At 48.0% G+C, this 26,792-nt stretch overlaps 1 protein-coding gene across 3 annotated transcripts; it reads left to right on the forward strand.

The window, feature by feature from the left end:
* The first annotated feature begins 1,254 nt into the window (after window positions 1–1,254).
* SLC2A10 (solute carrier family 2 member 10) lies at window positions 1,255–26,485 on the forward strand. Of its 3 annotated transcripts, none has more exons than XM_033186634.1 (5): window positions 1,255–1,506; window positions 15,530–16,813; window positions 17,352–17,474; window positions 19,858–19,993; window positions 23,970–26,485. In XM_033186634.1, the coding sequence occupies exons 1-5, from the start codon at window positions 1,503–1,505 to the stop codon at window positions 24,046–24,048; spliced, it is 1,626 nt and encodes a 541-aa protein (XP_033042525.1). In that variant the 5' UTR covers window positions 1,255–1,502; the 3' UTR covers window positions 24,049–26,485. The 3 variants fall into 3 exon arrangements, with proteins under 3 accessions (XP_033042525.1, XP_033042526.1, XP_033042524.1); XM_033186633.1 differs by lacking the exon at window positions 1,255–1,506 and adding an exon at window positions 4,832–6,532 and having other exon boundaries at window positions 23,970–24,547; XM_033186635.1 differs by lacking the exons at window positions 1,255–1,506; window positions 19,858–19,993; window positions 23,970–26,485 and adding exons at window positions 4,829–6,532; window positions 18,855–19,136.
* The last annotated feature ends 307 nt before the right edge of the window (window positions 26,486–26,792 follow it).

The following is a 26,792-nucleotide window of genomic DNA, read 5'->3' on the forward strand; positions in this document are numbered from 1 at the left end:
ACCTGTACGGTAGGGGTCGCTGTGACTTTGGCTGGTGAGGGTACAGCTACTGGTGCACATGTGCGAAGCGTGCCTATCTGTGAACACGTATTGAGAGGCTGGATGAGGCTGCGCCCGTGTGAGTGCTGGGCTTGTACATGCATTTTTGCCCGAGTGAGCATTAATGGTGGTGTTCCCAGCCTACCCCTTTCCAGAATCCCAGGCTCATAGCCAACTGCCCACCTATTTCCACATGGATGCCTGCTGAGCACCTCAAATGTCAGGCAGCCAAGACAGAACTCTGAATCTCCTTTCCCAGTCCCAAGCTGCCCCTCTTCCAGTCTGTAAGTTCTTACTGAGTCTATATGTGATCTGCCTACTTTTCTCCAACCTCACCACTGTCACATGAGCCCAAACCAACTTCTCACCTTGCAACAGCCTCCCAGGTGGGAAGGCTGAGTATTCCGGCCCTTAACCAGTTAGAACTCCCCAGTTATCTCTCCTGCTGATGGGGGTGAAATCTACATTCCTGACCCTGGCCCACCAAAGCTCCTCCCTTAGCCCCCATCTCCCTCCTCTCTCCCTGTCTTCTCTGCTCCAGACACTCTGTCTTCATTTCTGCGTTCTTTATACCCCATAAGCTCCTTCCCACCCCGGGGCCTTTGCCTTTGCTGTTCCCTCTGCGGGGAATGCCGGGTCTCTGCTCAGATATCCTCTCCTAAGATCGGGGAGCTAAAGCAGCCACCTGTGCCTGCCTAACCCACCACCCTAGTTTAACTCTCTGCTTAGTCTTTATCACTAGCTGATATTTCTCAGGATCCTTTCGTTACTTCTTTTTCGTCTTCCCCTCCTAGAATGTAAACTCTTCCCCTCCCAGAAGGTAAACAGAAGACCTGTCTGTTTTGTTCTTCGGCCCATCCCAAGCAGAGCATAGTGCCTGGCATGTGGTGGTGTCCAAACCCAAGCGTGGAGTGAATGAGGGAGGAATCCATGAGAAAGTGAGCGGTTCCAGTGGGTATGCGCGAGTGTCTCACTCGGTGTAGATTTGTGTGTTGTGTGTGTTGTGTGTGTGCGCACGCTGGGGAGGCCAGACAAGTGTGGACCAGTGATTGGGACACCTCTTCCCTACAAAGAGGCCAGGGGAAGACAGTGCGTGTGGGGTCTTCTACTAGGGAGGATGGCTGGCCAGTGTGTCCCCTCCAGGGGAGGGCTACCAATGAAGGGGATCCGGGAGACGGCGGGTGGGAGCCCCCGGGAGGACAGTGGGCGAGGGGGGTGTCCTTGCCAGGCCTGGGGCGGCCGGGGGCGGTCCCGGGCTTCCCTCTGTCCCGCCTCCAGGCCCCGGGGCCTGGCTGGCCGACGTGGCGTTGGCGGCGCTGCGCGCGGGCTAGCAGGGCAGGAGGGACAGAGGCGGGGGGCGGGCCGGAAAGTTTGTCCGGCCGCGGCGGCGTTGGGGACTCCGGCCCGGGGGATGCGCGCCTGGCCCCCCAGCGCCCCCAGCACGCCGCAGAGTCCCGCTAGCCATGGGTAAGTCCCGATCAGGCGCTGCCGGCTGGAAGCCCGATCCCTTACCGGGGTGTAGACACCGCCCCCGCGCGCCCCTAAGAGTGCGCGCCTCCTGGCTCCCCCTGCGCCGCCCCGGCGGGATACAGCCTCTCGGATGGCCGGCCCGGGACTGCAGGCCTGCGGCGGGGGCTGGGACGGGGCCCGGTCGCGCTTCCTTCCATCGTCCTTTCTGCCCCGGAAAAAGTGGCCCCTCACTTGCTGCGGCGCTCACTCGGGCCCAGGCACTCTCCCGAGCGCCTTCATCCGATAGCCCTAGGCAAGTGCTGTTGTTCCTGGTCTGCGGATGAACAAATGGAGGCTCCGAAAGGAGCAAAGCAGTTCATGGATTCGCTGAGCGCGGTTGTGCCCCTGGCGCTGTTGTGGGCCTGGGGAGGCTGTCGCGAACGAACCCTTGAACAAAACAGACGAACCCCCTCCTCTGGACGTGATTCCGCAGAGAGGGGACAGAGAAGGAGATTCTAATACAGCATTGGGGTGGGACGAGTTGGGAATGGCTTTGTTACCACTCGGGACTAGGGCTCTATTTTTCTCTCTGCATTCAGAAGCCTCGAAGGGTCAGTCATTGATTCTTGAGTGAGCACCTACTATGTGCCAGACGTTGGTGTAGGGGTTGGAGATTCAGCAATGAACTAAATAGACAATTATCCTCTCTCTCATGGAGCTGGCATTCTGGTTGAGCAGCTGGGTAAACACGTTTATGAATAACTTCAGAGAGAAATAAGGTGCTGTGGAACCCACAAAATGGGGTGGCGTGAAGGCCAAGGGTGTGGGTTCCTTAGGTGGGTGGTCAAGGTGGGTTTTCTGGAGTAGGACGTTTTGGAGCTGAGACCTTCCTCAGAAGCGGGTCTTGCTGAGATCTGGAGAAAGAGCTTCCAGGTGGCAGCAGCGGTGCAAAGGTCCTCGGGCAGGAATGAGCTTGAGTGGCCCAGGCCAGGATGGCCAGAGCACAGCGGGCAGGGCACCGAGGTCAGAGGGATGGCAGAGAGGTGTGCAGGGCTTTGTAGGCCATGGTGAAAAGTTCAGATTTTATTGCAAATGCCACGGGAAGTTGGAAAAGGGTTTTAAGCTGGGGCGGGGTCATAACCTGAATTGCCTTCTTTTTTTCTTCTTCTTTTTTTTGAGATGATTGCTCTGTCACCAGGCTGGAGTACAGTGGCATGATCCCGGCTCACTGCAACCTCCAGCTCCCTGATTCAAGCAATTCTCCTGCCTCAGCCTCCCGAGTAGCTGGGATTACAGGCACACGCCACCACACCCAGCTAATTTTTGTATTTTTAGTAGAGAAGGGGTTTCACCATATTGGCCAGGGTGGTCTCAATCTCCTGACCTCGTGATCCAGCTGCCCTGGCCTCCCAAAGTGCTGGGATTACAGGCGTGAACCACCACGCCCAACCCTGAATTATCTTTTCAAATCTTGCTCTGAGTCGTTCTGTGGAACTAACACTGGCTCTGATATAGGTAAGCCTAGGAGGTGGGCATTATTATCCCATTTGTAGATGGGGAAGCCCAGAGATGTGAGGTGAGTTCCCCAAGGTCACGCAGCTATGGAGAGGAGAAGCTGGGAAGGAACCCCAGCATTCTGGCTCCAGTCTGCATTCCTAACCACTGTGCCATATGGCCTCTCATGGTGGATTGATGGTAAAACTAGTGACCAGTTTTGTCTCTGACTGGAGAGTCCATCCTCTTAACCCCCACATCACAGTGCCCCAGAGCCTGAGAAAAAACTGAGGCCCAGAGAGGTCAAAGTCTTCTTAAGGACACTCAGCTCAGCCCTAGCCCATTGCTCCTGCGCCTCCTATTCCTGCTAAGTCAACCCAACAGCCATTTACTGAGTGTCTTCTATGGGCAGAGCGAGGGCTGGGTGTTGGTGCTGGGGGAGGCACAAGTCACAGCTGCTGGTCTCTGTCCTCCCCAGAATTCTTACACTGCTCACTTCACAACAGGGACCAGGGATTGGGCTCTCTTTATAGCCTTTGGGGGCAGAACTCGGTTCTAGCCCCAGTTCCTCTCACTTTGTTCCACCATTCCACTTTGACCTGGGAGAGTCTGCCAACTTCTCTGGTCACGCTCAGATACCCTTATCACAGGGCAGCCGTGAGAATGATGTGAAAAAATGAACTTACAGTTCTCAGCTCATCACCTATATCTGGTAAATGGTGAGTGAATGTGAGTTTTTATTTTATATTGCACCCAATGTTGGGATTCTGGAGTCAGACTGCCCAAGTTCAAGTTCCTGCTATGTCACTTACAAACTGTGTCACCTTGGGCAAATATCTTCACCTCTCAGCGTGGTTGTTATTTCTGTAAAATGGGAATGACAATAGTGGTTGTTATAGGATTGACTAGAGATTAAGCCAGCTGGTACAGATACAGCCCCTTAGGAGAGTGACTGGCTATAGTGGGTGCTCCAAGTATCAGCTGGGACATTTGGAAGCCAGCCTTCTGCAAGAGGATATTCATACAGTTCAATTTCACTTCTGGCTTCTCCCTGGAGCTTCAGGGAAAGCCACAGCAGGTCTCTGGTGCAGGAGGGATACAGTGCTCTGTGACTTCTGGTTGAGACAGTGCTGTAGTGTCACCAACAGGAGGCCTGGGACTTGCGGCTGGAGATACTTGCATCCCAAACCTGGGTTCTTCCCCCTCCCACTGCCCCCGACTCTCTCTCTGGGAAGCTCTGCCCTCCACAGTGAGGGGCTTAGAGGATTAAGGGATTTCCTCCAGTGTGGGACATCTTCACATACAACCTATGTTTAGACAGGTAATTAATAGAAAGGATGCACACTTGCTAAACTTAGGTCAAGCCATCTTAATTTGTTCTCCTTAATTTTTTTCTTTTCTTTTCTTTCTTTCCTTCCTTCCCTTCCCCTCCCTTCCTTTCCCCTTCCTTTCTTCCTTCCTTCCTTCCTTCCTTCCTTCCTTCCTTCCTTCCTTCCTTCCTCCCTTCCCTTCCCTTCCCTTCCTTTCTCCTTCCTTCCTTCCTTCCTTCCTTCCTTCCATCCATCCTTTTTGACAAAGTCTGGCTCTATCATCCAGGCTAGAGTGCAGTCTTGCAGTCTTGGCTTACTGCAACTTCCACCTCCCAGGCTCAAGCTATCCTCCTACCTCAGACTCCTGAGGAGCTGGAATTACAGGCCCCCGCCACTACACCTGGCTAATTTTTGTATTTTTTGGTAGAGATGCAGTTTCACCATATTACCCAGGCTGGTCTTGAACTCATGAACTCAAGCGATCCTCTTGCCTTAGCCTCCCAAAGTATTGGGATTATAGGCATGAGCCACCATGCCCAGGCTAAGCCATCTTAATTTGAGGACCAGGCTTTACTCTGCTTCCTGTCCATGGCCACTTCCAGGCCCTGGACCTTTCAGATGTTCATGAGCCAAGATCCTTTCTCTCTGGATTTCCTACGTCCTCACAGTTCATTTGTTTTTTCATTCATTCACTCAATCATTCATTTGTTTAACAAATGTTGATTGAGTGCTAAGTAACTGTCCTTGGCATCAGGGAGACAGCTGAGAAGAAACAAACCACTCCTGTTCCCTTGAGGCTGACTTTCAGGTGAGGGAGACCAAAAAATATGTAAACTATATAGTTATTTTGGATGATGAGAAGTGCCACGCAGAAAAAACAAGTGGAGAAGGGGATACAAAGTGCTAGATGCTACGGGGAGGTTGAATTTTATGTAGAAGGCCAGGGACAGCCTCACCAAGAAAGGGATGTTTCAGCAAAAATCAGAAGGGAGGAGGGAAGGAACCGTTGGCGTGTAGGGAAAGGACTTCCCAGGCAGAGAGGTTGGCGGGTACCAAGCTTTGAGTTGGGACGTGCTTGGAGTGAGAGTAACAGCAAGAAACCAGTGTGGCTGGAGCCCAGTGAGAGAGGGCGGATCCTGCAGAGCCTTGAAGGCCACGGTGAGGACATTGGCTTTTCTTAGAGTGAAATAGGAGCCTTGGAGGGCTCTGAGTGGAAGAGTGATGAGGCCTGACTTAGGTTTTCCCAGGATCCTTCTGGCTGCTGTGTAGAATTAGTTTAGGTTCAGAGGTATCTGACACAGCCCCAGAAATGCCATGAGGTGAAATAGCCCTGGTCCCCTATCCAGTCATTTGTTCATTCAGCAGAAACTTCATTGAGTTCCTCTTGGGTGTCAGGGCAGGGCTGGGGCCCCGGAGGCTCAGGACGAGTCAGTCTCTATCCCTGCCCTCCTTAGTTGAATATGGAAGGCTCATAAAGGAACTTGCAGTGTGACCAAGCAAAGGGAGTGCAGTGGAGAGTTGAGGAAGATGCATGGGAATTGTTCAGGGACTCCCTCAAACTTTTCCAATGAAAGGCGCTAAGCAGACATTACTGTCTGCTGATATAAGGATACTTGGGTACTGAGATTAAAAAAAAAAAAATGACAGGACAACCTTCAGAAAATCGAGAAATTGGTGATGAGTATTTATGGGTCACTGAAGTCTATGACTTCAGGTACAGTTGGATCTAGGGGCTCATACCATATTGTCAGGAGTCCTTCATGGGGACGATGGCCCCCAGTGGCTCCAGGCAGGTAAACCACCAGCTTGGCACCCCCGGTGAGCAAACACGCTCGGGCGACTCTCACTGGGCCAGGTTCCCGCACGTGTTATTCACCTCTGCCTAGGGCCCAGGAATCTGCTGATTGGTTGGATCTGGATCATGGACACCACCCTGGGGCTGGGCACTGAGGGTGGAGGTGGGGGCGGTCATCTCCACCCAAACCAGGAGACTGTGAGACAAAGAAAAGGGGTGGCTCCCTGCAACGGAAGATGAGGAGTGGATGCCAAATAACAGATGTGTATACCGGGAGGCTCCTTGGGGAGGTGGCACAGGACCTGGGACTGAAGAGGGAGTGTAGAGGAACAAGCGGACCCTTTCCTTGGGGAGCGAGGACAGTGCACGTAGGAGGCCCAGCACATGCGGAGGTGGAGCAGCATGAAAGCGTACAGTATGTGCCGGAAGCAAACGTGTTGGCAAGGTGTGTGTGGGGGGGGCTGTAGTGACAGGGTCTGGGAGGAGGCGAAGTGGCCGAGGAGTTAGGCCAGCCCATGAAGGGCCTTTGCTGTCATGCTAAGGTGGTGGGACTGACTCAGATGATGGGAACCATGGAAAGGGAATGTTCTTCCTGGTCTTCCTGATGGCCCCGACTCCTTTGAGGTGCTCCTTTATATCTACAGTCGCATGCCACAGTATCATTTCACCATGCTTTATCCCTTGGGGTTTTCCTGAGCGCTCTTTCCCCTCCACCTCTGCCTCCTGCACCCCAGTTGCCTCCCACCCCACCTATCTCTGATTGACTCTTCTTGCTGGAAGGTCAGTGCAGCAGAGCTCTTAAGGACATGGGTTTGGGAGGCAGGCAGGTCAGCATTTCCATCCTGATCCTGTTGCTGCCTAGCTGTGAGAACACTGTGAGCCTTAACCTCCACATCTGTGGATGGAATAATTGCAGCAGTCTCACCTAGGGTCGTTATGAGGATGAATTGAGGGAAGGAACATAAAGTCTTTGCACAGAGGAGGTCTCCAAACATGATACCTGTTATTATTACTATTTTATTTCACATTTGTTTGTTTGTTTTTATTGTTCATTAGTTTTATTGTCCGTTGCAACTGAACCTGCACTGATGTGTTTTCCAGTGGAACCTGTGGGTGGAAGCTGTGAACCCTTTGGCTGGGTTCCCTTTTGCTGCAAGAGGAACCCAGGAAATGGCAAACAAATCCTGGGCTTTCACCTCGATTGCTTCACATGGCCTGGAAAGACCTTCCTTTCTGAGAGAAAACCTCAGGAATGAGGGAGGAGGGGCAAAGCGGGTGAAGACAGAGCAGGATCTGAGCAACATCTTCCAGGATGTTTACTAGTGGTGAGGAACAGGAAGGACAGGCCAGCCAGGGAATGGCAAGGGCTTGTTTCCTTGGAGGGTAGGAGTGGCAGGGGAGAGGGATGAGCAGAAGTGGAGGTGGGGAATGATTCCTTCACCCATGGAACTCCTCCCTCTGCACAAAAATTGCCCAACAAAGCTAAGAAGGGACCGAACCAAGAGAACAGAGTGAAATCACATTGCACCAAGGTTTTATAATGGAGCAGTCAAGAGTGGGGACTGTGGACCCAGACAGCCTGGCTTTCATTCTAGCCACAGCCGCTTACAGCGTTTTTCGTTTTTTTATTTTAGAGTCAGGGTCTCCGTCTGTCACCCAGGTTGGAGTGCAGTGTCATGATCATAGCTCACTGTAACCTCAAACTCCTGGGCTCAAGCGATCCTCACACCTCAACTGCTAGAGTAACTGGGACTACAGGCACCCACCACCATGCCTGGCTAATTTTTAAATTTTTTGTAGGGACAGGATCTTGCTATGTTGTCCAGGTTGGACTTACTACTTTTGACCTTAGGTGAGTTGCTTCACCCCTCTGATGATCACTTTATTCGTTCGTAAATAATACAAGAGCCTACCTCATAATGTTGGGGTGATAACTTTTTTTTTTTTTGAGACAGGGTCTTGCTCTGTTGTCCAGGCTGGAGTGTAGTGGCATGATCTCGGCTCACTGCAACCTCCACCTTCCCGGATTCAAGTGATTCTCCCACCTCAGGCTCCTGAGTAGCTGGGATTATGGGTGCGGTGCATGCCATACGCCCGGCTAAGTTTTGTATTTTTAGTTGAGATGGGGTCTCACCGTGTTGGCCAGGCTGGTCTTGAACTCCTGGCCTCAAGTGATCCGCCCACCTCAGCCTCCCAAAGTGTTGGGATTACAGGCATGAGCCACTGCACCTGGCCGTAAATGTGTTTTTAAACTCAAAGCAATGTCTGGTCCAGAGAAACTCTCCATACATCTGGCTATAATATTGCAGATGTTCTTGTCAGTTCCAGGGTGGGAGTGCATAACACAGATACTGCTGGATTATTCTAGATGCTTCCAGAAATATATAAATTTAAGTGTGTGAATTAAAAATTAAGAGTAATCTGTACAATTGTGCTGCCAATAGGATAGCCACCATCCATATGTGGTTATTTTTATATGTACATTAATTGAAATAAAATAAAAAATTCAGGCTGGGCATGGTGGCTCATACCTGTAAGTAATCTCAGCATTTTGGGAGGCTGAGGCGGGCAAATCACCTGAGGTCAGGAGTTCGAGACCAGCCTGGCCAACATGGTGAAACCCCGTCTCTGCTAAAAATGTAAAAATTAGCTGGGGATAATGGTACATGCCTGTAGTCCCAGCTACTCGGGAGACTGAGGCAGGAGAATTGCTTGAACCCAGGAGGCAGAGGTTGCAGTGAGCCAAGATTACACCACTGTGCTCCAGCCTGGGCAACAGAGTAAGACTGTCTAAAAAAAAAAAAGAAAAGAAAAAGAAAAAGAAAAGAAATTAGTTTCTGCATCCCATTAGCCACATTTCAAGGGCTCATTTTCCACATGTGGTTGGTTAGTGACTATCATATTGCACAGCATAGGTATAGAAATTTCTGTCATTGCAGAAAATGCTGTCAGGTAGTGCTGCTCTGAGAAGAAAGGAAAACATAGAAAGTGTAACACTCAAATCAGTGGGGGAAAAAATGGAAAAAAAAAAAACCCACCCCATAAATGATCCATCAAAAGCAGAAATGGAGGTAAAAAGAAATATCCTGATAGCACAGTAATTAGAAGACAAAAAAGTAAATGGCAGAAGCAATTTCAGTTGTATCAGTCATTGCAATAAATGTGAATCAGCTCACCTTTTATTTATTTATTTGTCTATCTTTATTTATTTATTTTTGAGATGGAGTCTTGCTCTGTCGCCCAGGCTGGAGTGCAGTGGTGCAATCTCAGTTCACTACAACCTCCGCCTCCCGGGTTCAATTGATTCTCCCACCTCAGCCTCCTTGGTAGCTGGGATTACAGGCACCCGCCACCACGCCTGGCTAATTTTTGTATTTTTAGTAGAGATGGGTTTTGCCATGTTGGCCAGGCTGTTCTCGAACTCCTGACCACAGGTGATCCACCTGCCTTGGCCTTCCAAAGTGCTGGGATTATAGGCGTGAGCCACCACACGCGGCCGAGTTCACCTTTTAAAAGAAGAAACTCAGATTACACCTGAAATCATCCAGCTCTATACTGCTTTGACAAAGGACACACGATAAATGGTTACAGATCTAACCTGTTGGGTTAAAGTGGGGACAAAACCAAACCATATCGGAAGGGGAGCAGGAGATGACACTAAGTTTGTGTTTTCTTAATCAAGTCTGGCATTGGGCAGGACTGTTACAGGTGGTAACAGCAATCATGGTACTTCTCCTCGAGCACACTTCCTGGGCCTCCTTTCTCTACTGAAGTCTTCCAAGAGCCAGTTCTTACAGGTGAGGAAACGAGTTCAAAGAGAAGAAGCAGCTTGCTCAGGATGTCACAGAGCAAGTGGCAGTGCTGAGACTGGAACTCAGGCTTTTTCAGTCCTAGTCCTCATTGCTTTCCACTGTGCTAAGTTGTCAACACAGCAGATCATATAACAACTTAGAGGAACAGCATCCATTGTTTCATTTTATCTTCCCACCAGCTCTGAAAGCAAACAAGGTGGATATTATTGTCCCCATTATACACATGAGCAAACTGAGACTGAGAGATTAGAAGTACCTCGGTTCAAGTGCAGCTGAGAGGGGCACAGAGTGAGATGAGGTATGTTCAGACACACAAGAGAGAAGCTTCAGAATTCTTTAATAACCAGAACTCTCGGATAACTGGAATCATGAGGACTAGAAGGGGAAAAGAAGCAAATGGCAAGAAAACAAATCTACCAAAAACAAAACAAAACAAGACAAAAAGCCTCTCACATTCTCACATTCAGCCAAGGATTTTCTACCTTCTTCATTAGTTTGTTCATTCATAAAATGGGAACACTGAAGCACTCATTTCTTTGGATTTAGGAAGAATTTTTCAGAATTATTATTTTTGAGCTCCTCCTTTATTACCCTTTTCATTTTTCATCTTTAGCCAATGGTCCCTTTGGATATAAATTAAACTAATCTAGGACTAAAAACCTCACATTGTAAGATATGGAAGTCAGAATTATTGTGCAGTTTGGTGTTTCCTAAGTAATGAAGTAGTTGGGGCATGGCGTGCTTTCCTGATTGCCCCCACAAACTGACCCTTGAGCTCACTCATCATGTACTCAGGAATCTTTATTCCATCTTAAAGGAGAAAAATGTTTGGATGCTTTATTTATTGGTATTTTTAACACATAGATGTTGCAACATCTTTCATTAATTTGTCAGAAGCCCTTTGGAAGAGACTGATCTAGTAACATTTTATAGATGGGCAAAGAAAGACTCATTCGAGTTATCTATTGCTGTTTAACAAACACTCCAAGACTTAGTATCTTCTAATAAAAATCATTTTATTATATCTACTAGTTATCTGGGTTGAATGGGTTCAGCTGGGTGGTTCTTCTGCAGCTGTGGTTGGAATCATCTGAAGGCCCCCGTCTGTTGCCTAAGGGTCTCTCCACATGGTTTCTCCATGTGACAGTGTAGCCAGATTTCTTACATAGTGGCTTGGGGCTCCCCTAAAAACGTAAAACGTGGAAATTGTTCAAGATTCAGACCCAGGACTGAACAGTGTCACTGTAGCTGTATTCTGGTGGTTAAAACTAGTCACAGAGCTACTCAAATTCAGTGTGAGAGGGAGCCACATAAGGCCATAACGCCAGGAGGTGTGACTCATCGGGAGCCATCTTTAGAGACCAGCTCCCACAGCCCAGAAAGGGTAAGTGACTGGCCTAGTGTCACACAGCAAGTTAGTTGCCAAAACAGAAAAGAACCTTGTTTTGCAAATATCTAAAGTATTGTCCTGTCCTCACTACTATATATATGTAAAAATGACTTGGGAGTCCTACAAATCCCTCAATTAGAAAAAAGGAGAGAGAGAGAGAGAGAGATGGCACGTTTTTCCATGAGTCTGGAAATTCTGTTGCTCAGTATACTAATTGGGAGCTTTTAAATTATAATTTGTAGAAACCAGACTAAAAGAACAAAGAATGTTTGTTGGCTCATGTAACAAGAGCCCAACGGATTGAGTAAGCTTCAGGCACTGCTAGATCCATGGGTTCATGCAATAATATTGGAATCTATTTCTTGCTCTCTTTTGGCTCTGTTCTCATCTGTGTTGGTTTCATTTTCATAAAGGCCTTCTGCATATCATGACCAATGACTATTTTGTTTCTGTAGCTTGGAATTCTCAAAAAATGTAGTTCTTTTTTCCTGTCTATGCATAGCAATTCCCTGAGACCCACTTGCTCATCCCTATGTGTGGGTGGAGAGTACTTGTGACTAGTAACCCCATCGATGGGGGAAGAGGCTCTTTCTCAAAGGAACATATTCCAGGCAGACAGAAGAAGTAACAAATGTTTACTATACCCAGAGCCTTGTATTCCTGGAAGATTTGTTTCCATATGGAAGCAGCTGAAAACTGGTACCTGTGGGTTAAACTCTGAGATGTGTTTTGTCTGACTCAAAGAATATTTTAATATGTTCTTGGAACAGCATTTAAAAATCAGAAAATAGTTTATAAAAATCTGGATTTATGGTTTCTCTTTAAAAAAAAAAAAAAAACAAATCTGGCAGTTCTTGACCTTCCTGTTTTCCAATTTCCTTACCTGTTACATGGAGATATTAATAATACCTAACTCGTGAGGTTGCTGTTCCATGGTGAACAGGTCTATGCAAATCTATCTCTGAAGGCTGAGGAAGCTGAGAGGCCAAAAAAGGAGTCTGACAAATCCAGTCTTGCAGAAGGAAATTTCACAGGGACATACAAACAGGAACCGTATCTCAGGTAGCCACAAGACCATGGATTCCCATACCTGCCCTCCAGAAAGTATTCTTAATATATCAAGCTTTTAGCATAAAACATGTACAGCTGATCATGTCTTCACACTTTCTTGCCAAGACTTGTGACCACTGGAGAGGCTGGATAAGCATCTTTATGAAGGGTTATCTATACTACAGGTATTTTAAAAGATCTTACTGTAGAACAGCTTGGTATGTGGGGCCCAAATATCCATCATCATGGTGGTTTTGCTTCAAGATGCCCTCACTCTGGCCATGCAACCGGGTGTTTTCCTGCAGTTGTGAGGATTACATGAAATGATGCGTTTAAAGTGTCTTACATTATGCCTGGCACGAGGGGATCAGTCATGAAATGGCAGTTACCCTTCTCATAATTTGCTAGACATTATACAATCTGGTGTGTTAACAATACCTGGAGCTGTGTTGTGACTTTAGATGAGGCATGAACTCTCCAGTTTGCCGCAATTCCCACCATTCTTTGTTGTCTTACATGCAGCCCGTGTTCCTCATTGATTTTAACTGGCAGCTCCCTGCTATATAGCATTTCTTCTTAGTTTTCATTAGCACTCTCACCTGGACCCTTGTACTACCCTTCCAACCTGGGGTTACTCTTGCTCTCTGGTTTCACTGCTAGGAATAGAAACTGGAAGTAGCATAGTTTCACTGTCAGAAATTGTTGGGATTTTCTTCTTAGCACATAAAAATATATGGAGATTGACAATCCATTGTTGATATGGTAGGCTTACTGTCACCAAGGACCCATTCTTCTTCTATATTTCCGTGCTACTATGTCGGTGTGTAGCTTGCATCCTCATGGTTACCCCCAACCATGTTCCAAGATGGCTGCTGAAGCTCCAGTCATCACACTTGCATTCCAGGCAAGAGGTAAGGGAGCTAGAAAAAAGGGCAAAAAAGACTCTGGCCAGCTGTCTCCCTCCTCACCCTCTTCTTGGAGAGCTTTTCTCAATGTCCCACCAAAAAAACTCCCTCTTCCGTCTTAGTAGCCACCCATAGCTGTGAGAAAGGTGGGAAATGTAGTCTTTTAGCTGGATAGAGTCCTGATACCAAAGAAAAAGGGGTGAATGGACATTGATTGGGCCACACTCACCTCATTTAGCATCTCCATACAACAGCAAGAGCAATATTTTAAAAATTAAAAATAGATGACCTATTTGTTTCCTGTTGGGACTCATAAAAAATGTAAAATAAAAGTAGATCACCTCATTCCTGGCTGAAGCCATCAAAGGCTTCCAACCACTGAGAATGACATTCCTCATTGTCCTCTTGACCTGCAAAGTCCCACATGGTCTGACCCCTGCCTACTTCTCCTGCCTCATTATTTCCCATCACTCTCACTCACTGGGCTTCAGCCTTTGGCCTCCTGGCTGATTACCTCAGTGATTAAGGGTCCTCACTTTAGCCACATCATCCCTATAACTTACTTGTTATGTGACCATGAGAAAGTTTCTTAACTTCTCTGCACTTTGGAGGATGATAGTAATGATATGTTATAGGGTTGCTGTAACAATTAAATGAGAAAATACATATAAAGCTCTTAAAACAGATTCTGGCATTTAGTAAGGACCATATAGGTACTAACCATTAATATCCATAGTTGTTCAAACACCAAGAACTGTCCTACCTCAGGGCCTCTGTACTTTTTGTTCACTCTGTCTAGAATGTTCTTCTCCCAGATTTTCCTAGGACTTTCACTCTCACGTCACTCAGATCTCTGTCCAAATTTTTGCTCTTTGAGAGGCCTTGAAATAGTACTACTACATCAATCTTTTTTTTTTATTTATTTTTATTTTTTATTTTTTGAGATGGAGTCCGCTCTGTTGCCCAGGCTGGAGTGCAGTGGCAGGATCTCAGCTCACTGCAAGCTCCGCCTCCCGAGTTTACGCCATTCTCCTGCCTCAGCCTCCCAAGTAGCTGGGACTACAGGCGCCCACCACCACGCCCGGCTAGTTTTTTGTATTTTTTAGTAGAGACGGGGTTTCACCATGTTAGCCAGGATGGTCTCGATCTCCTGACCTCGTGATCTGCCCGTCTTAGCCTCCCAAAGTGCTGGGATTACAGGCTTGAGCCGCTGCACCTGGCCTACTCCATCAATCTTAATTCTGTTTCCCTGCTTCATTTTTTATGACATCTTCACCCGAAATTATATACTTATTTATTATCTTCCTATTTATTCTAGAACATTAGATCCTGGACAACACGGCTATATTCCAGTCCTAAGAGCACTTCCTGGCATGTTGTAGATGCCAGATAAATAAATTTGGATGGATGGATGGGTGGATGTGTGGATGAGTATATAAAAGGATGAAATACAGAGATGGGTGGATGAATGGATAGATAGATAGACCAATAAATTGATGGATGGTTGAATGAATTAAGGGATAGATAAATGGACATACAGATGGATGAATATTTGGATGGATGAAGTAGATGGATGGATGGAGGATGCATAGATGGATGGATGGGTGGTTAAATAGATGGAGCGGATGGAAGAATGGATGGATGGTTGAATGGATGATTGAACAGATGGTATAGGATGGTGGTTGGATGGATAGATGGATGGATGGATGGATGGATGGATGGATGAATGGATGGTTGAATAGATGGAGTGGATGGATGGATGGTTGAATAGATGGAGTGGATGGATGGATGAATGGATGGTTGAATAGATGGAGTGGATGGATGGATGGTTGAATAGATGGAGTGGATGGATGGATGAATGGATGGTTGGATGGATGGATGGATGGATGGATGGTTGAATAGATGGAGTGGATGGATGGATGAATGGATGGTTGGATGGATGGATGGATGGATGGATGGATGGATGAATAGATGGAGTGGATGGATGGAGTGGATGGATGGATGGATGGATCAGTGGATGGTTGACTGGGTGGTTGAACAGATGGAGTAAATGGATGGATGGAGGAGGAATGGATGGATGGTTGAATTGATGGAGTGGATGGCTGGACGGATGGATGGATGGATGGATGGATGGGTGGATGGATGGATGGTTTGAATGGATGGTTGAATAGATGGAGTAGATGGATGGATAGATGGAGGTGTTGATAGATGGAGGGAAGGTTGAATGCACTGATGGTATGACAAGGAACCATTCTAACTCTGTCCCTGTCACTTTTATTTTTTAGGCCGCCCCCCACCTCTACTGCCCTTGTGTGCCTCTGTGTCTTTGCTGGGTGGCCTGACCTTTGGTTATGAACTGGCAGTCATATCAGGTGCCCTGCTGCCACTGCAGCTTGACTTTGGGCTAAGCTGCTTGGAGCAGGAGTTCCTGGTGGGCAGCCTGCTTCTGGGAGCTCTCCTTGCCTCCCTAGTTGGTGGCTTCCTCATTGACTGCTATGGCAGGAAGCAAGCCATCCTCGGGAGCAACTTGGTGCTGCTGGCAGGCAGCCTAACCCTGGGCCTGGCTGGTTCCCTGACCTGGCTGGTCCTGGGCCGCTCTGTGGTTGGCTTCGCCATTTCCCTCTCCTCCATGGCCTGCTGTATCTATGTGTCAGAGCTCGTGGGGCCACGGCAGCGGGGAGTGCTGGTGTCCCTCTATGAGGCAGGAATCACCGTGGGCATCCTGCTCTCCTATGCCCTCAACTATGCACTGGCTGATACCCCCTGGGGATGGAGGCACATGTTCGGCTGGGCCACCGCACCTGCTCTCCTGCAGTCCCTCAGCCTCCTCTTCCTCCCTGCTGGTGCAGATGAAACTGCAGCACACAAGGACCTCATCCCACTCCAGGGAGGTGAGGCCCCCAAGCTGGGCCTGGGGAGGCCACGGTACTCCTTTCTGGACCTCTTCAGGGCACGAGATAACATGCGAGGCCGGACCACAGTGGGCCTGGGGCTGGTGCTCTTCCAGCAACTAACAGGGCAGCCCAACGTGCTGTGCTATGCCTCCACCATCTTCGGCTCCGTCGGCTTCCATGGGAGATCCTCAGCTGTGCTGGCCTCTGTGGGGCTTGGCGCAGTGAAGGTGGCAGCTACCCTGACCGCCATGGGGCTGGTGGACCGTGCAGGCCGCAGGGCTCTGTTGCTAGCTGGCTGTGCCTTCATGGCCCTGTCCGTCAGCGGCATAGGCCTCGTCAGCTTTGCCGTGCCCATGGACTCAGGCCCAAGCTGCCTGGCTGTGCCCAATGCCACTGGGCAGACGGGCCTCCCTGGAGACTCTGGCCTGCTGCGGGACTCCTCTCTACCTCCCATGCCAAGGAACAATGAGGACCAAAGGGAGCCAATCTTGTCCACTGTTAAGAAAACCAAGCCCTATCCCAGATCTGGAGACCCCTCAGCCCCTCCTCAGCCGGCCCTGAGCTCTGCCCTCCCTGGGCCCCCTCTGCCCACCCAGGGACATGCACTGCTGCGCTGGACCGCGCTACTCTGCCTGATGGTCTTTGTCAGCGCCTTTTCCTTTGGGTTTGGGCCAGGTAAGTGGAGCTTTCTTGCAGGTGACTCTGGAGCCTCCTAGCCCTCCTAGGGGAAGTTGAAAGACTTCCCACCCTGACTACCTGGCAGGGTGTCAGCGGGGCACTAGAAGGGGGTTGACCATGAAGCTTCAGAGCCCCTCATTTACTAGCAGTTGCTCCTCCCAGGGCCAGTGCCTAATTTTATGTTTGTAATTTGATTTCTTAAAAGGCTCCCCAAGTCATTTGAGCTTCAGGTCCCTTAAAGCCTGGATAGCTCACAACTGGAAGGAATTTAATGAATAGGGTGAAAAACCAATCATCCCAGTTCATCCAAGACTGTTCCCATCTCAGCATTGAAAGTCTCATGTCTCAGAAAACCTCTCAGTCTTCAGCAAACTGAGACCCTACTGGGATTCTTACAGAGGTATGGGGGTGGGAGTTTGGTATCAGGAGCCTGACACTGCAAAATCCCATTGTTGAGAGGCTGCGTGTTTGACCTGATGGCACCAGGCCCCAGGTCCCACCACAGCCCAGGAGCCCTCCTGCTCTCCCACCCTAGTGACCTGGCTTGTTCTCAGCGAGATCTACCCTGTGGAGATACGAGGAAGAGCCTTCGCCTTCTGCAACAGCTTCAACTGGGCAGCCAATCTCTTCATCAGCCTCTCCTTCCTTGATCTCATTGGTGAGTCCTTCCCAGAAAAGTCCATTTTTTTTTTCCTGTGGCCCAAGCTCCCTACTCTAAAGCAGACATTTTTGGATTTTCCTATGTATTAGCTGCAGAACCATTATTCTGCGCAGAAACATCACCAAGTGTCCAAAACGACAACCAGGACCCTCATACGCACTGTAAAACTCCTCCGGCCAGCTAACGGGTGATAGTCTACACCCAGTACTGGTGAGAGGTCATCTGAGGTCAACCAGCAGGTGTAAGAGTAGCAATGTTTATTTGCTCCAAACTGGCTTAAACTGGTTCATGACACCTGTTTTTCTTGGCTTTTCTTTTCTTTTTAATTTTTTTTGAGACAGAGTCTTGTCTCAGCCAGGCTGGAGTGCTGTGATGCAATCTCAGCTCACTGCAACCTCCACCTCCCAGGTTCAAGCTATTCTCCTGCCTCAGCCTCCCGAGTAGCTGGGACTACAGGCACCTGCCACCATGCCCGGCTAATTTTTGTATTTTTCATAAAGACAGGGTTCTACTAGGTTGGCCAGGCTGGTCTCGAACTCCTGACCTCAAGTGATCCACCCACCTTGGCCTCCCAAAGTGCTGGGATTACAGGCATGAGTCACCATGTCTGGCCTGGAAGTTTTTCTCAAATCAAGTTTGGGTGATATCATCTCTTCCTCCCTAGCATTGAAACCCAGTCTGCGGTGTGGTGGGATGGGGTGGAAATTATGTGGGCCCAGAACACCAGGGAATGACTCTGAAATGCTGAGATGCTCATGGCTCCAGACCCTGGTCTTCAGTGGGTATTGCTCATCTGGGCCAGAGTACACAGGCTCCTTCACTGTGGGCCCCAAGGCACAGTTTTTAGGGTTCAGTTATTTTCCTATTCCCTATGGCCAAGAGTTTCCTTCTCAAAGGTGCAGCCAACTTGGGAGGCTGGGGAGCAGTGCTGTGGGAAACCCCAGTGGAAGAACCCCCCCATCATGGCTGTCTTCCACCCCTAGTCTTAGGGAATCCAAGCTTCTCCCTGCAGCCTCAGTCTTCAAGCATTTCCCTTTGTGTGGAGTAAATGAGTAAGAGAGGAGAAAGAAGGAGAGAAACAAGGAAGGGAGGAAGGAAGGGAAGGAGGGAGAAAGGAAGGAAGGAATTTACTGGAATTGTATCATATATCGTCCCCATTTCACATATGGGAAAATACATCCTTACCCCATCCAGCCAGGGAGTCAAAAGACCACAGTCAGCCCCACTGAATTCCAGACTATTGCTCCCCCTGCTGGCAATAGGTCCAGCTGGTCATGGGAGGCTGCCTAAAGGAGATATGGATATGGCTGTCAGAGGTGAGAATGGCTTCCAAAACATAATTTGTCTTCTGCCTGGACAAAGACCCTTCCTCCACAGCCTCTTCTCTGTCTTGGGCTGGATGACATCAAAGGACTCAGGGTCATTCCCATCTTGGCTGCTGGCTCTGAGACCCACCGGAGGCTCTAGGAAGGAGGCCGACTCCGGGACTGAACTGTGACTTTTGTCCTCTCTCCCAAACCAGTCACAAGCCAAACTGGCTAAAACTCAATTCTCTGAATGATCGATTCACTGAATGACCAATTCATGGAATTTCTGGGTGTTTTTTTTGTTGTTGTTGTTGTTTTTGTTTGTTTGTTTGTTTTTTGTTTTTGTTTTTTGTCTTTTTTAATTTTTGAGACAGGGTCTCACTCTGTCGCCCTGAGTGCAGGGCAGAGTGCAGTGGCATGATCTCGGCTCACTGTAGCCTTAACCTCCGGGGCTCAGCCTCCCGAGTAGCTGGGGCTACAGGTGTGTGCTGTCAAGCCCAGCTAATTTTTTTATTTTATATTTTTAGTAGAGACAGGGTTTCACCATGTTGCCCAGGCTGGTCTTGAACTCCTGAGCTCAAGTGATCCTCCCACTTCAGCCTCCCAAAGTGCTGATATTACAGGCGTGAGCCACTGTGCAGAGCCCAATTCATGGAATTTCGAAGGATTTTATTTTATTTTTTTTAACTGAGATTTGCCAAGCTGTGTCTATGCAGCTGTTTGGCAACTCAGCTGGATCCACGATCCTTCAGGCCAGGCTTTTGGAGCCCAAGCACACTCCACGGGATAGTGCTCTATATGTGGGTGAGGGGTCTTTCCCATAAACACAAGTTGCCGTTGTCTCTGTGCTTGTGGACTTGCATCCTGGCTCATCCCCGCCTTTGAGACAATCAGTGAGATTTCCGCTTTAACGTACTTCACTGACAGCTTATTGGTCATTCTGCAAATTGACCCTTGGGAACATTTGCTTTGAGTGAACTGACTTTCCATGCCTGACCTAGAACCCGCCAGTTGGCCCAGGCTGCGGGGCCAGAGTGCCTGGCCCCAGGCCTACACACCCGCCCTTTTTCCAGGCACCATCGGCTTGTCCTGGACCTTCCTGCTCTATGGACTGACTGCTGTCCTCGGCCTGGGCTTCATCTATTTATTTGTTCCTGAAACAAAAGGCCAGTCATTGGCAGAGATAGACCAGCAGTTCCAGAAGAGACGGTAGGAAGCCGACAGGGTGGGTCTGGGGGAAGAGCTCTATCACACCCCAAGCACATGGCTTCAGGATTTTCCTCTTTGTGCTTTCCCTTTGCAAGCGGGCATTCCTCCTGTCTTCCTGGGCACTAGGAGTTTTGTCCGGTCACACACAGCTGTTTTCCTTGAGTTGTTCTGTGTCTCCCTACAGTGCCTTTTCATTTGACTTTAAGACTCAGCTCACAGGGATTTAAAAATCATTTGATTATGGAATACAGGAGGCTAGAAGAGTAGAATCTTAAAACCATAAAGTATCTTAGAGTCATGGGACCTTGGAGAAGCAAAATATTATAAGTATGGCCTTTAAATATTGCATGCAAGACACTTGTGGGCTTCGTGCATTCATTCTGCGGCTATTTATTAACTCGTTACTATGTGCCAGACAGTGTTCAGAGCCTTAGGAAACTTGTAGAGATTAAGGAAGACAAAGTTCCTGTCCTCAAGGAGCTTCCATTTGATGGGGGAGGGAAGACAACACATGCATAAACAAGAGCATTTTAGTTGGTGATGGGTGATTAGGAGAAAATGAAACAGAGCAAAATATGTTGAGAGGGCCAGGTTGACACAGGGGGAACAAAGAAGAAAGGGGTTGTGGCTGAAGTAGAGTGGGTGGTCAGGGAGGGAAGTCCTCTTAGAGGAGGTGGAATTTAAGTCACTGAGAAGGAGGCACCCATGTAACGATGAGGGGAGGAGCATTAGACAGAAGGAACAGCAAGTGCAAAGGCCCTGAGGTGGGCATGTATCTGGCATGTGCGAGGAACAACAAGGAAGCCAGCGTGCCTGGAACAGAGGGAGGGAAGAGCGTGCAGGGTCAAACAGGCTAGATGGGTAGGAGCTAGATCACATCAGGTCTTCGGGTCATTAAGGGGAGTTCAGAATCTTAGCATCATGAGACTGTTCAAATAAAAGAAGAGTGGAATGGGAGCTTCGGAAGGAACTTCAAAGTGCTACAATCCTAAGCATCCTTGGCAAATGTCCCCAGTTACCTCTTGTAAGTAGGTGATAGTCACCAGCTCCTGACTGCCCATTCTGTTTCTGGGAAGTTATACAAAGTTTTAAAAAAACATTTTAACATTGACTAGCATCCCTGCACCGGCTTCTAAGCCCCACCCCAATCTGGCTCCTTATGTAAGAACCCGTAATCAGTCCTCCCCACTCCAGAATGTCCTTTCCTACTTTGTTGAGTGGCACCTTCTGCAGTTTCGGCAGGCCCCTCAGCAACCCAGCTGTATTAGTTAGGAAATCGATTTGGCTGCTTGAAGTCATCCAAATGTCAGTTGGGGGTCCAGGATTGGGTGGAAGCTGTGTGCCATGAGGTCATGCGGGGTCCCAGGCTCCTTCTGTTTTGTTGCTGTGCCACCTCTTCCATATCGCCTTTCCTGCATGGCCTAAGGAGGTGCAACCCCACATACCTGCCAGAGGATGGGGGAGGGGAAGGGGTGGGCATAGTCCTCAGGGTCACTTCCGCCCACATGCCTTTGCATAGAACTTGGCTACACCTATGTGCAGGGGAGGCCAAGAAATGTGGTTTTCAATCTGGATAGCCATGTGCCCAGCTCAAAATCAAGGGTTCTGTTACTAGACAGCTGCCTGGCATCTCTGCCACACTGGTTTTCTTGGGAGAAGATTCCAAATCCATCCTCTGGGACAAAAAGCAAAGGAGGCAGAAAGGCAGGTGGGAGCCAGCTTTGGGGTAAGGCAGGATGTGACTGCAGCTGTGGGGTGTCAGGCTTGTCCTGGGGTTACATGGGGGAGCAAGGGCCAGCCCTTGGGGACTGGAGGCTGGGTCTGCTATGACTCTGGAGAAGACAGGAAGTTAGGGGTTTTCGTGGAGTCCGGAGGCAGGTCTGTGTTTTATCATCTCTGTCCCTAGAGTTCAGGGGGCTCTTGATATCAGAGGCCACAGAGAGAGAGAGAAACTCAACTTTGGGAACACAGGACCAGGGCATGTCCAGGGATTTTGACAACAGGAACTAACGGGGTAGTCTTTTCAGCAGCAACTATTTTCACTCCTGTGTCCTCCATATAAAAGTTATGGTCCCAGGAGAAAGTCTGATTGGCCAAGGCTGGTTTATGTGCCCACCTCCTAACCTCTAACTTAGCCAGGATAGGGTAGAGATCCTTGATTGACAGTCCAGTCAAGCCACATGCCACAGAGTAGACTAGTTTCCCCAAAATGAGAGGCAGATACCAGTAGAGCTGTCACCCACTGCTGTAGGGCTGACTTCTTCTGCATCCCTATGCCTCAGATGTGCTTGTTGGAAATGGGGACCTACATCTTATAGATCCAGTTTCTCTACCTGCTTTAGGGACACATTAGTAACATAAGGGGCTCAAATCGTCTTACATCAATCAATGGCAATTGATTGCCGAAATGTTGTTTATTTTGCTTTCTGTCAAGTTATTTCTGTTCAAAAGAGACCTTTACCAATCCCTCAGGGGATATAATAACAAAAACAACAAAAAAAAACTTTCAAAAATTTCTATTTTATCCCAGTTTCTCAGGAATGATTCATTCAACTTTCAGCAAATATTTTCAAGTGCCAGGCACTGTAGTAGGCTCTGGGGACAGACCCATGACCGAGAGAGACCCTGTCTCTGGACTTAGAAGGAAGTTACATTTTAATGTATAGGAGAGAGATAGACTACAAAACTCAAAAATGCACAAATAAGATAATTCAGAGTTTTTATATCATGAAGAAAATGAGGCAGGTTAACCTACCAGAGAGTGAACAGCAGATTTGGGAGATGGATACAGTTTGTTTAGCTAGGGTGCAAATAGCTATGAGTGCATTTTTGTTACAAGTGTATCAGGAATTTTCAACAAGCACAGTGATATTTTTGTGTATTGGTTTCACTCACTGCCCTGTTCCCAGGGCCTAGAGCAGTGCCTGGCACTGTCATCTTTAATCATATCTCTGGCTGAATGAATGATGCTCAAGGAAGGCCGCTCTGAGCTGAGACTGGAATTATGAGAAAAAGTCAGCGGTTTCAAGAGCTGGAAGAAATGTTCAAGCAGAAGAAACAGTTTCAAGAGCTGGAAGAAATGTTCTAGGTGGAGGGAACAGCAAGAGCAAAGGCCCTGAAGTGGAAACAAGTTAGGGGTTTTGAAGGGAGAGACAAGAGGCCCAGGTGGTCATGGTGTGATGAGCAAATGGGACTGGAGGGGTTGGTGTCGGGGAGGGCGGCCATGGTGAGAAGATGGGATGTTAGGCTGAGCATGATGATGGTTTCCTTCTGAGCAGGTGTATTAGTCCATTCTCGCATAGATATGAAGAAATACTGGGTAATTTATAAAGAAAAGAGGTGTAATTGGCTCACGGTTCTGCACTCTGTACAGGAAGAATGATGCTGGTGTCTGCTCAACTTCTGGGGAGGCTTCAGGAAACTTACAATCATGGCAGAAGGCGAAGGGCAGTCAGCACATCTTACATGGCGGCAGCAGGGGGTGGCGGGAGCAGGGGATGGTGCTACACACTTTTAAATGACCAGATTTCATGAGAACTCACTTACCATCTCAAGGACACTACCGAAAGGGATGGTGTTAAACCATTCACGATAAACTGCCCCCATGATCCAATCACCTCCCATCACGCCCCACTTCCAACACTGGGAATTACAATTGAACATGAGATTTTGGTGGGGACACAGATCCAAACCATATCAGTGGGGAGTGACAGATTTTTGCGTTTAGAAAGGTCACTGTGGATGTAATGGTGACAAGGGGTTATAGGAGGCCAGGGAAGACCCTGGGAGACCAGGGAGGAGCTGCTGGGGGTCCAGGTGAGAGAAGGTGGACATTTGTAGTAAGGCAGGAAGCAGGAAGGGTCATTGTAGGAGTGAAAGTGGGATTGTGGGGTGGGAATTCCAGTGGAAGGTCCACCCCCCAGGGACGGCCCCAGGCCTTGCCACCCCGTGATCCCACACATTCTCTGTTTGACAGGTTTGCCCCGAGCTTTGGCCACAGGCAGAACTCCACTGGCATCCAGTACAGCCGCATTGAGGTCTCTGCAGCCTCCTGAGGAATCCGTCTGCCTGGAAATTCTGGAACCATGGCTTTGGCAGACCGTCTCAAGCATCCTGCTTCCTAGGCCCCAGAGCACAAGTTCCAGCTGGTCATTTGGGAGTGGCCCCTGCCCCCAAAGGGTAAAAAGGATGAAAGTCTGAGAATGCCCAACTCTGAGGGTTTCTGAGGATCTAGCTTCATGCCTCAGTTTCCCCATTGACTTGCACATCTCCACAGTATTTATAAGAAGAATATTCAATGAAGTCTTTGTTACACCATGGACTTTCTCAAAGAATCTCAAGGGTACCAATCCTGGCAGGAAGTCTCTCCTGATATCACCCCTACATCCAAATGAGGATATCATCTTCTCTAACCTCTTTTTTCAACTGGCATTTTGGGAAGGGGGAAATCTCTTTTTTTACTCTTATTTTTTTTGAGGCAGAGTCTCACCCTGTCACCCAGGCTGACATGATCTCGGTTCACTGCAACCTCCACCTCCTGGGTTCAAGCAATTCTTGTGCCTCAGCCTCCCAAGCAGCTGGGACTACAGGCACATGCCACCACGCCCAGCTAATTTTTTGTATTTTTGGTAGAGATGGGGTTTCGCCATGTTGACCAGGCTGGTCTCGAACTCCTGAGCTCAAGTGATCCACCCACCTTGGCCTCCCAAAGTGCTCGGATTATAGGCCTTTTGACTCTTTTATCTGAGTTTTATTCGACCCCTCTAATTCTCTTATCCTTTGCCAGCAACTCGGACTAGTTGACAGGAGGCTTCAGCTCTAGTCCTTGGTCTGCTGGTATCATTGCTGTATGAATGACCATGGGCCTCAGTTTCCCCACTTGTATAATGGGAAGCCTAGACCAGGTCATACTTAAGATTTCTGCTGACTCCAGTGAGCTGGAATTCTAAATGCTGGTCCAGGAGCTGTCTCCAGGATGGCACAGGATGGCTTTGCAGAAAGGAGATAGGTTTGGAGGCCAACAAACCTGCTTGTCAATATTGCCTTTGCCTCTTGGCAGCATTTGAACCTGGGTGAAAAACAACTCCCTGAACCCTCAGTTTTCTCATCTGCAGAATGGGGATAATTATGTCTCAGGGGTGTATTTAGACCCTGTTTCCCTTCAGGAGGGTCCCTAGCTGGTCCAAGAACTGGGAAATTTCTACTCATCCTCTGTTACCCAGGTCCCTCCTCTGGACCCAGTAAAGGGCCAGGGTGAATCAGACAGGGGACTGAGCAAGTAGCTAAGACTGGAGATCACTTAAGGAAAGGACTGACAAGAAGCTCCCAGATGCTGGGGAGAATGAAGAGCTAAAATAGGTCCTAGGTGCTGGATGCTTTGTCATTCATGCCTGCACACATGGATGCTGGCAGAGCCCCCGAGGACTCTGGTCCCTCGAGTTCCCCTGTCTTCTCCATTCTAGATGCTTCCGGTGGTGTGCTGGAGCTGGCTTTGCCGGCTTGTGAGAGCTGATTGCTACACTTTCAGGATTTTTGCAAGTGTAAACACAGCCATTATAAAAAATTAAACGACTTAAATGTATAATTCAATAAATTATATTAAAACAAATACTCAAAACTCATTACCTAATTTTACTACATATTACTATTATCTGTGCTCTTGAGGCTACTTATATATAGTAACTCTTACAGAGACCTCGGGGAGATACCATACGTTTCTTCCTGAGTCCCCACTCAATGACGTCACGTTAGGTTGTCTTTGGTTGGTTAACTGGCTGCGGGGAGTGTTTCTGGATCACAAAGATTAGAGAGGACTACACATCAGGGCTTGATTTATTGTTTTGTTGGTTTTCTAGACTTCAGAACATGCTGGATTAAATGTCAGTAATGCACATTAAACTTTAAAGTATGTCTTGTTTATAGCCAATACAGTGTGAATAGCACCAAAATGTGGAGAAACTGTTCTTCCAATAGTCAGACACTATTATCCATTTCAGCTGACAGCTTCTCGAATCATTGAAGAAACTGGAGTTCTGACGTTCATCTTCATTGTTTTACTTTTGTCTTCCTCACTAGTGTAAACAAAAATTTCAACCAGCATTCATGCCAAACTTACACCCATTCTTCAACATCTCGCTGTAGAGTAATCAGGGATTTTTATTCGTAGTCTAACTTTGTCAAATCATGGCTAAATCTCTGTGATAGTTGGCTTTGGATACAAGAGCTTGGCAAAAAAAAAATTAGCAAAAGATTCTGTAAGGATTAATTGGCTATATGGAGTTCAGGGTAAAGAGTGTTTACAATAAAGAATATTTACAATAAAGAGTTTACTATTATTTATAAATTGTGTGCAACAAACATATCCTTTATCTCTGTAAAATTTATATACAAAAAATTAACAAAAGATTCTGGAAGAATTGGCTGTATGGAATTTAGAATAGAGTATTTACAATAAAGAGTATTTACAATAAAGAGTTTATTATTATTTGTAAATTGTGTGCAACAAACATATCTTTATCTTAGTAATATTTATGCACACACACACACACACACACACATTTCTTCCCTGGAGAGCTATTGTTAGACATTTACCAGCACACTACTGCTTAGAGCTGTGCTTGTGGCCCCTTCAGATCTCTTCTCTCTCTAAGGACGCATAAACCTTACTCAATTCTCCTTTTCTTTCCTATCAGCCTGGAAGAATGTGCTCCTAGTCCTAGGGTGAATTCTCGCCTTTCTTGCTCCAGGTTATAAACTTGGGGTTCAGGTAGGGAATATAAATGAGTGAGCCTTCCCAGTT

This window comes from Trachypithecus francoisi, unplaced genomic scaffold (assembly GCF_009764315.1).
Source record: "Trachypithecus francoisi isolate TF-2019V2 unplaced genomic scaffold, Tfra_2.0 Lachesis_group21, whole genome shotgun sequence".
NCBI classification, from domain to species: Eukaryota; Metazoa; Chordata; class Mammalia; order Primates; family Cercopithecidae; genus Trachypithecus; species Trachypithecus francoisi.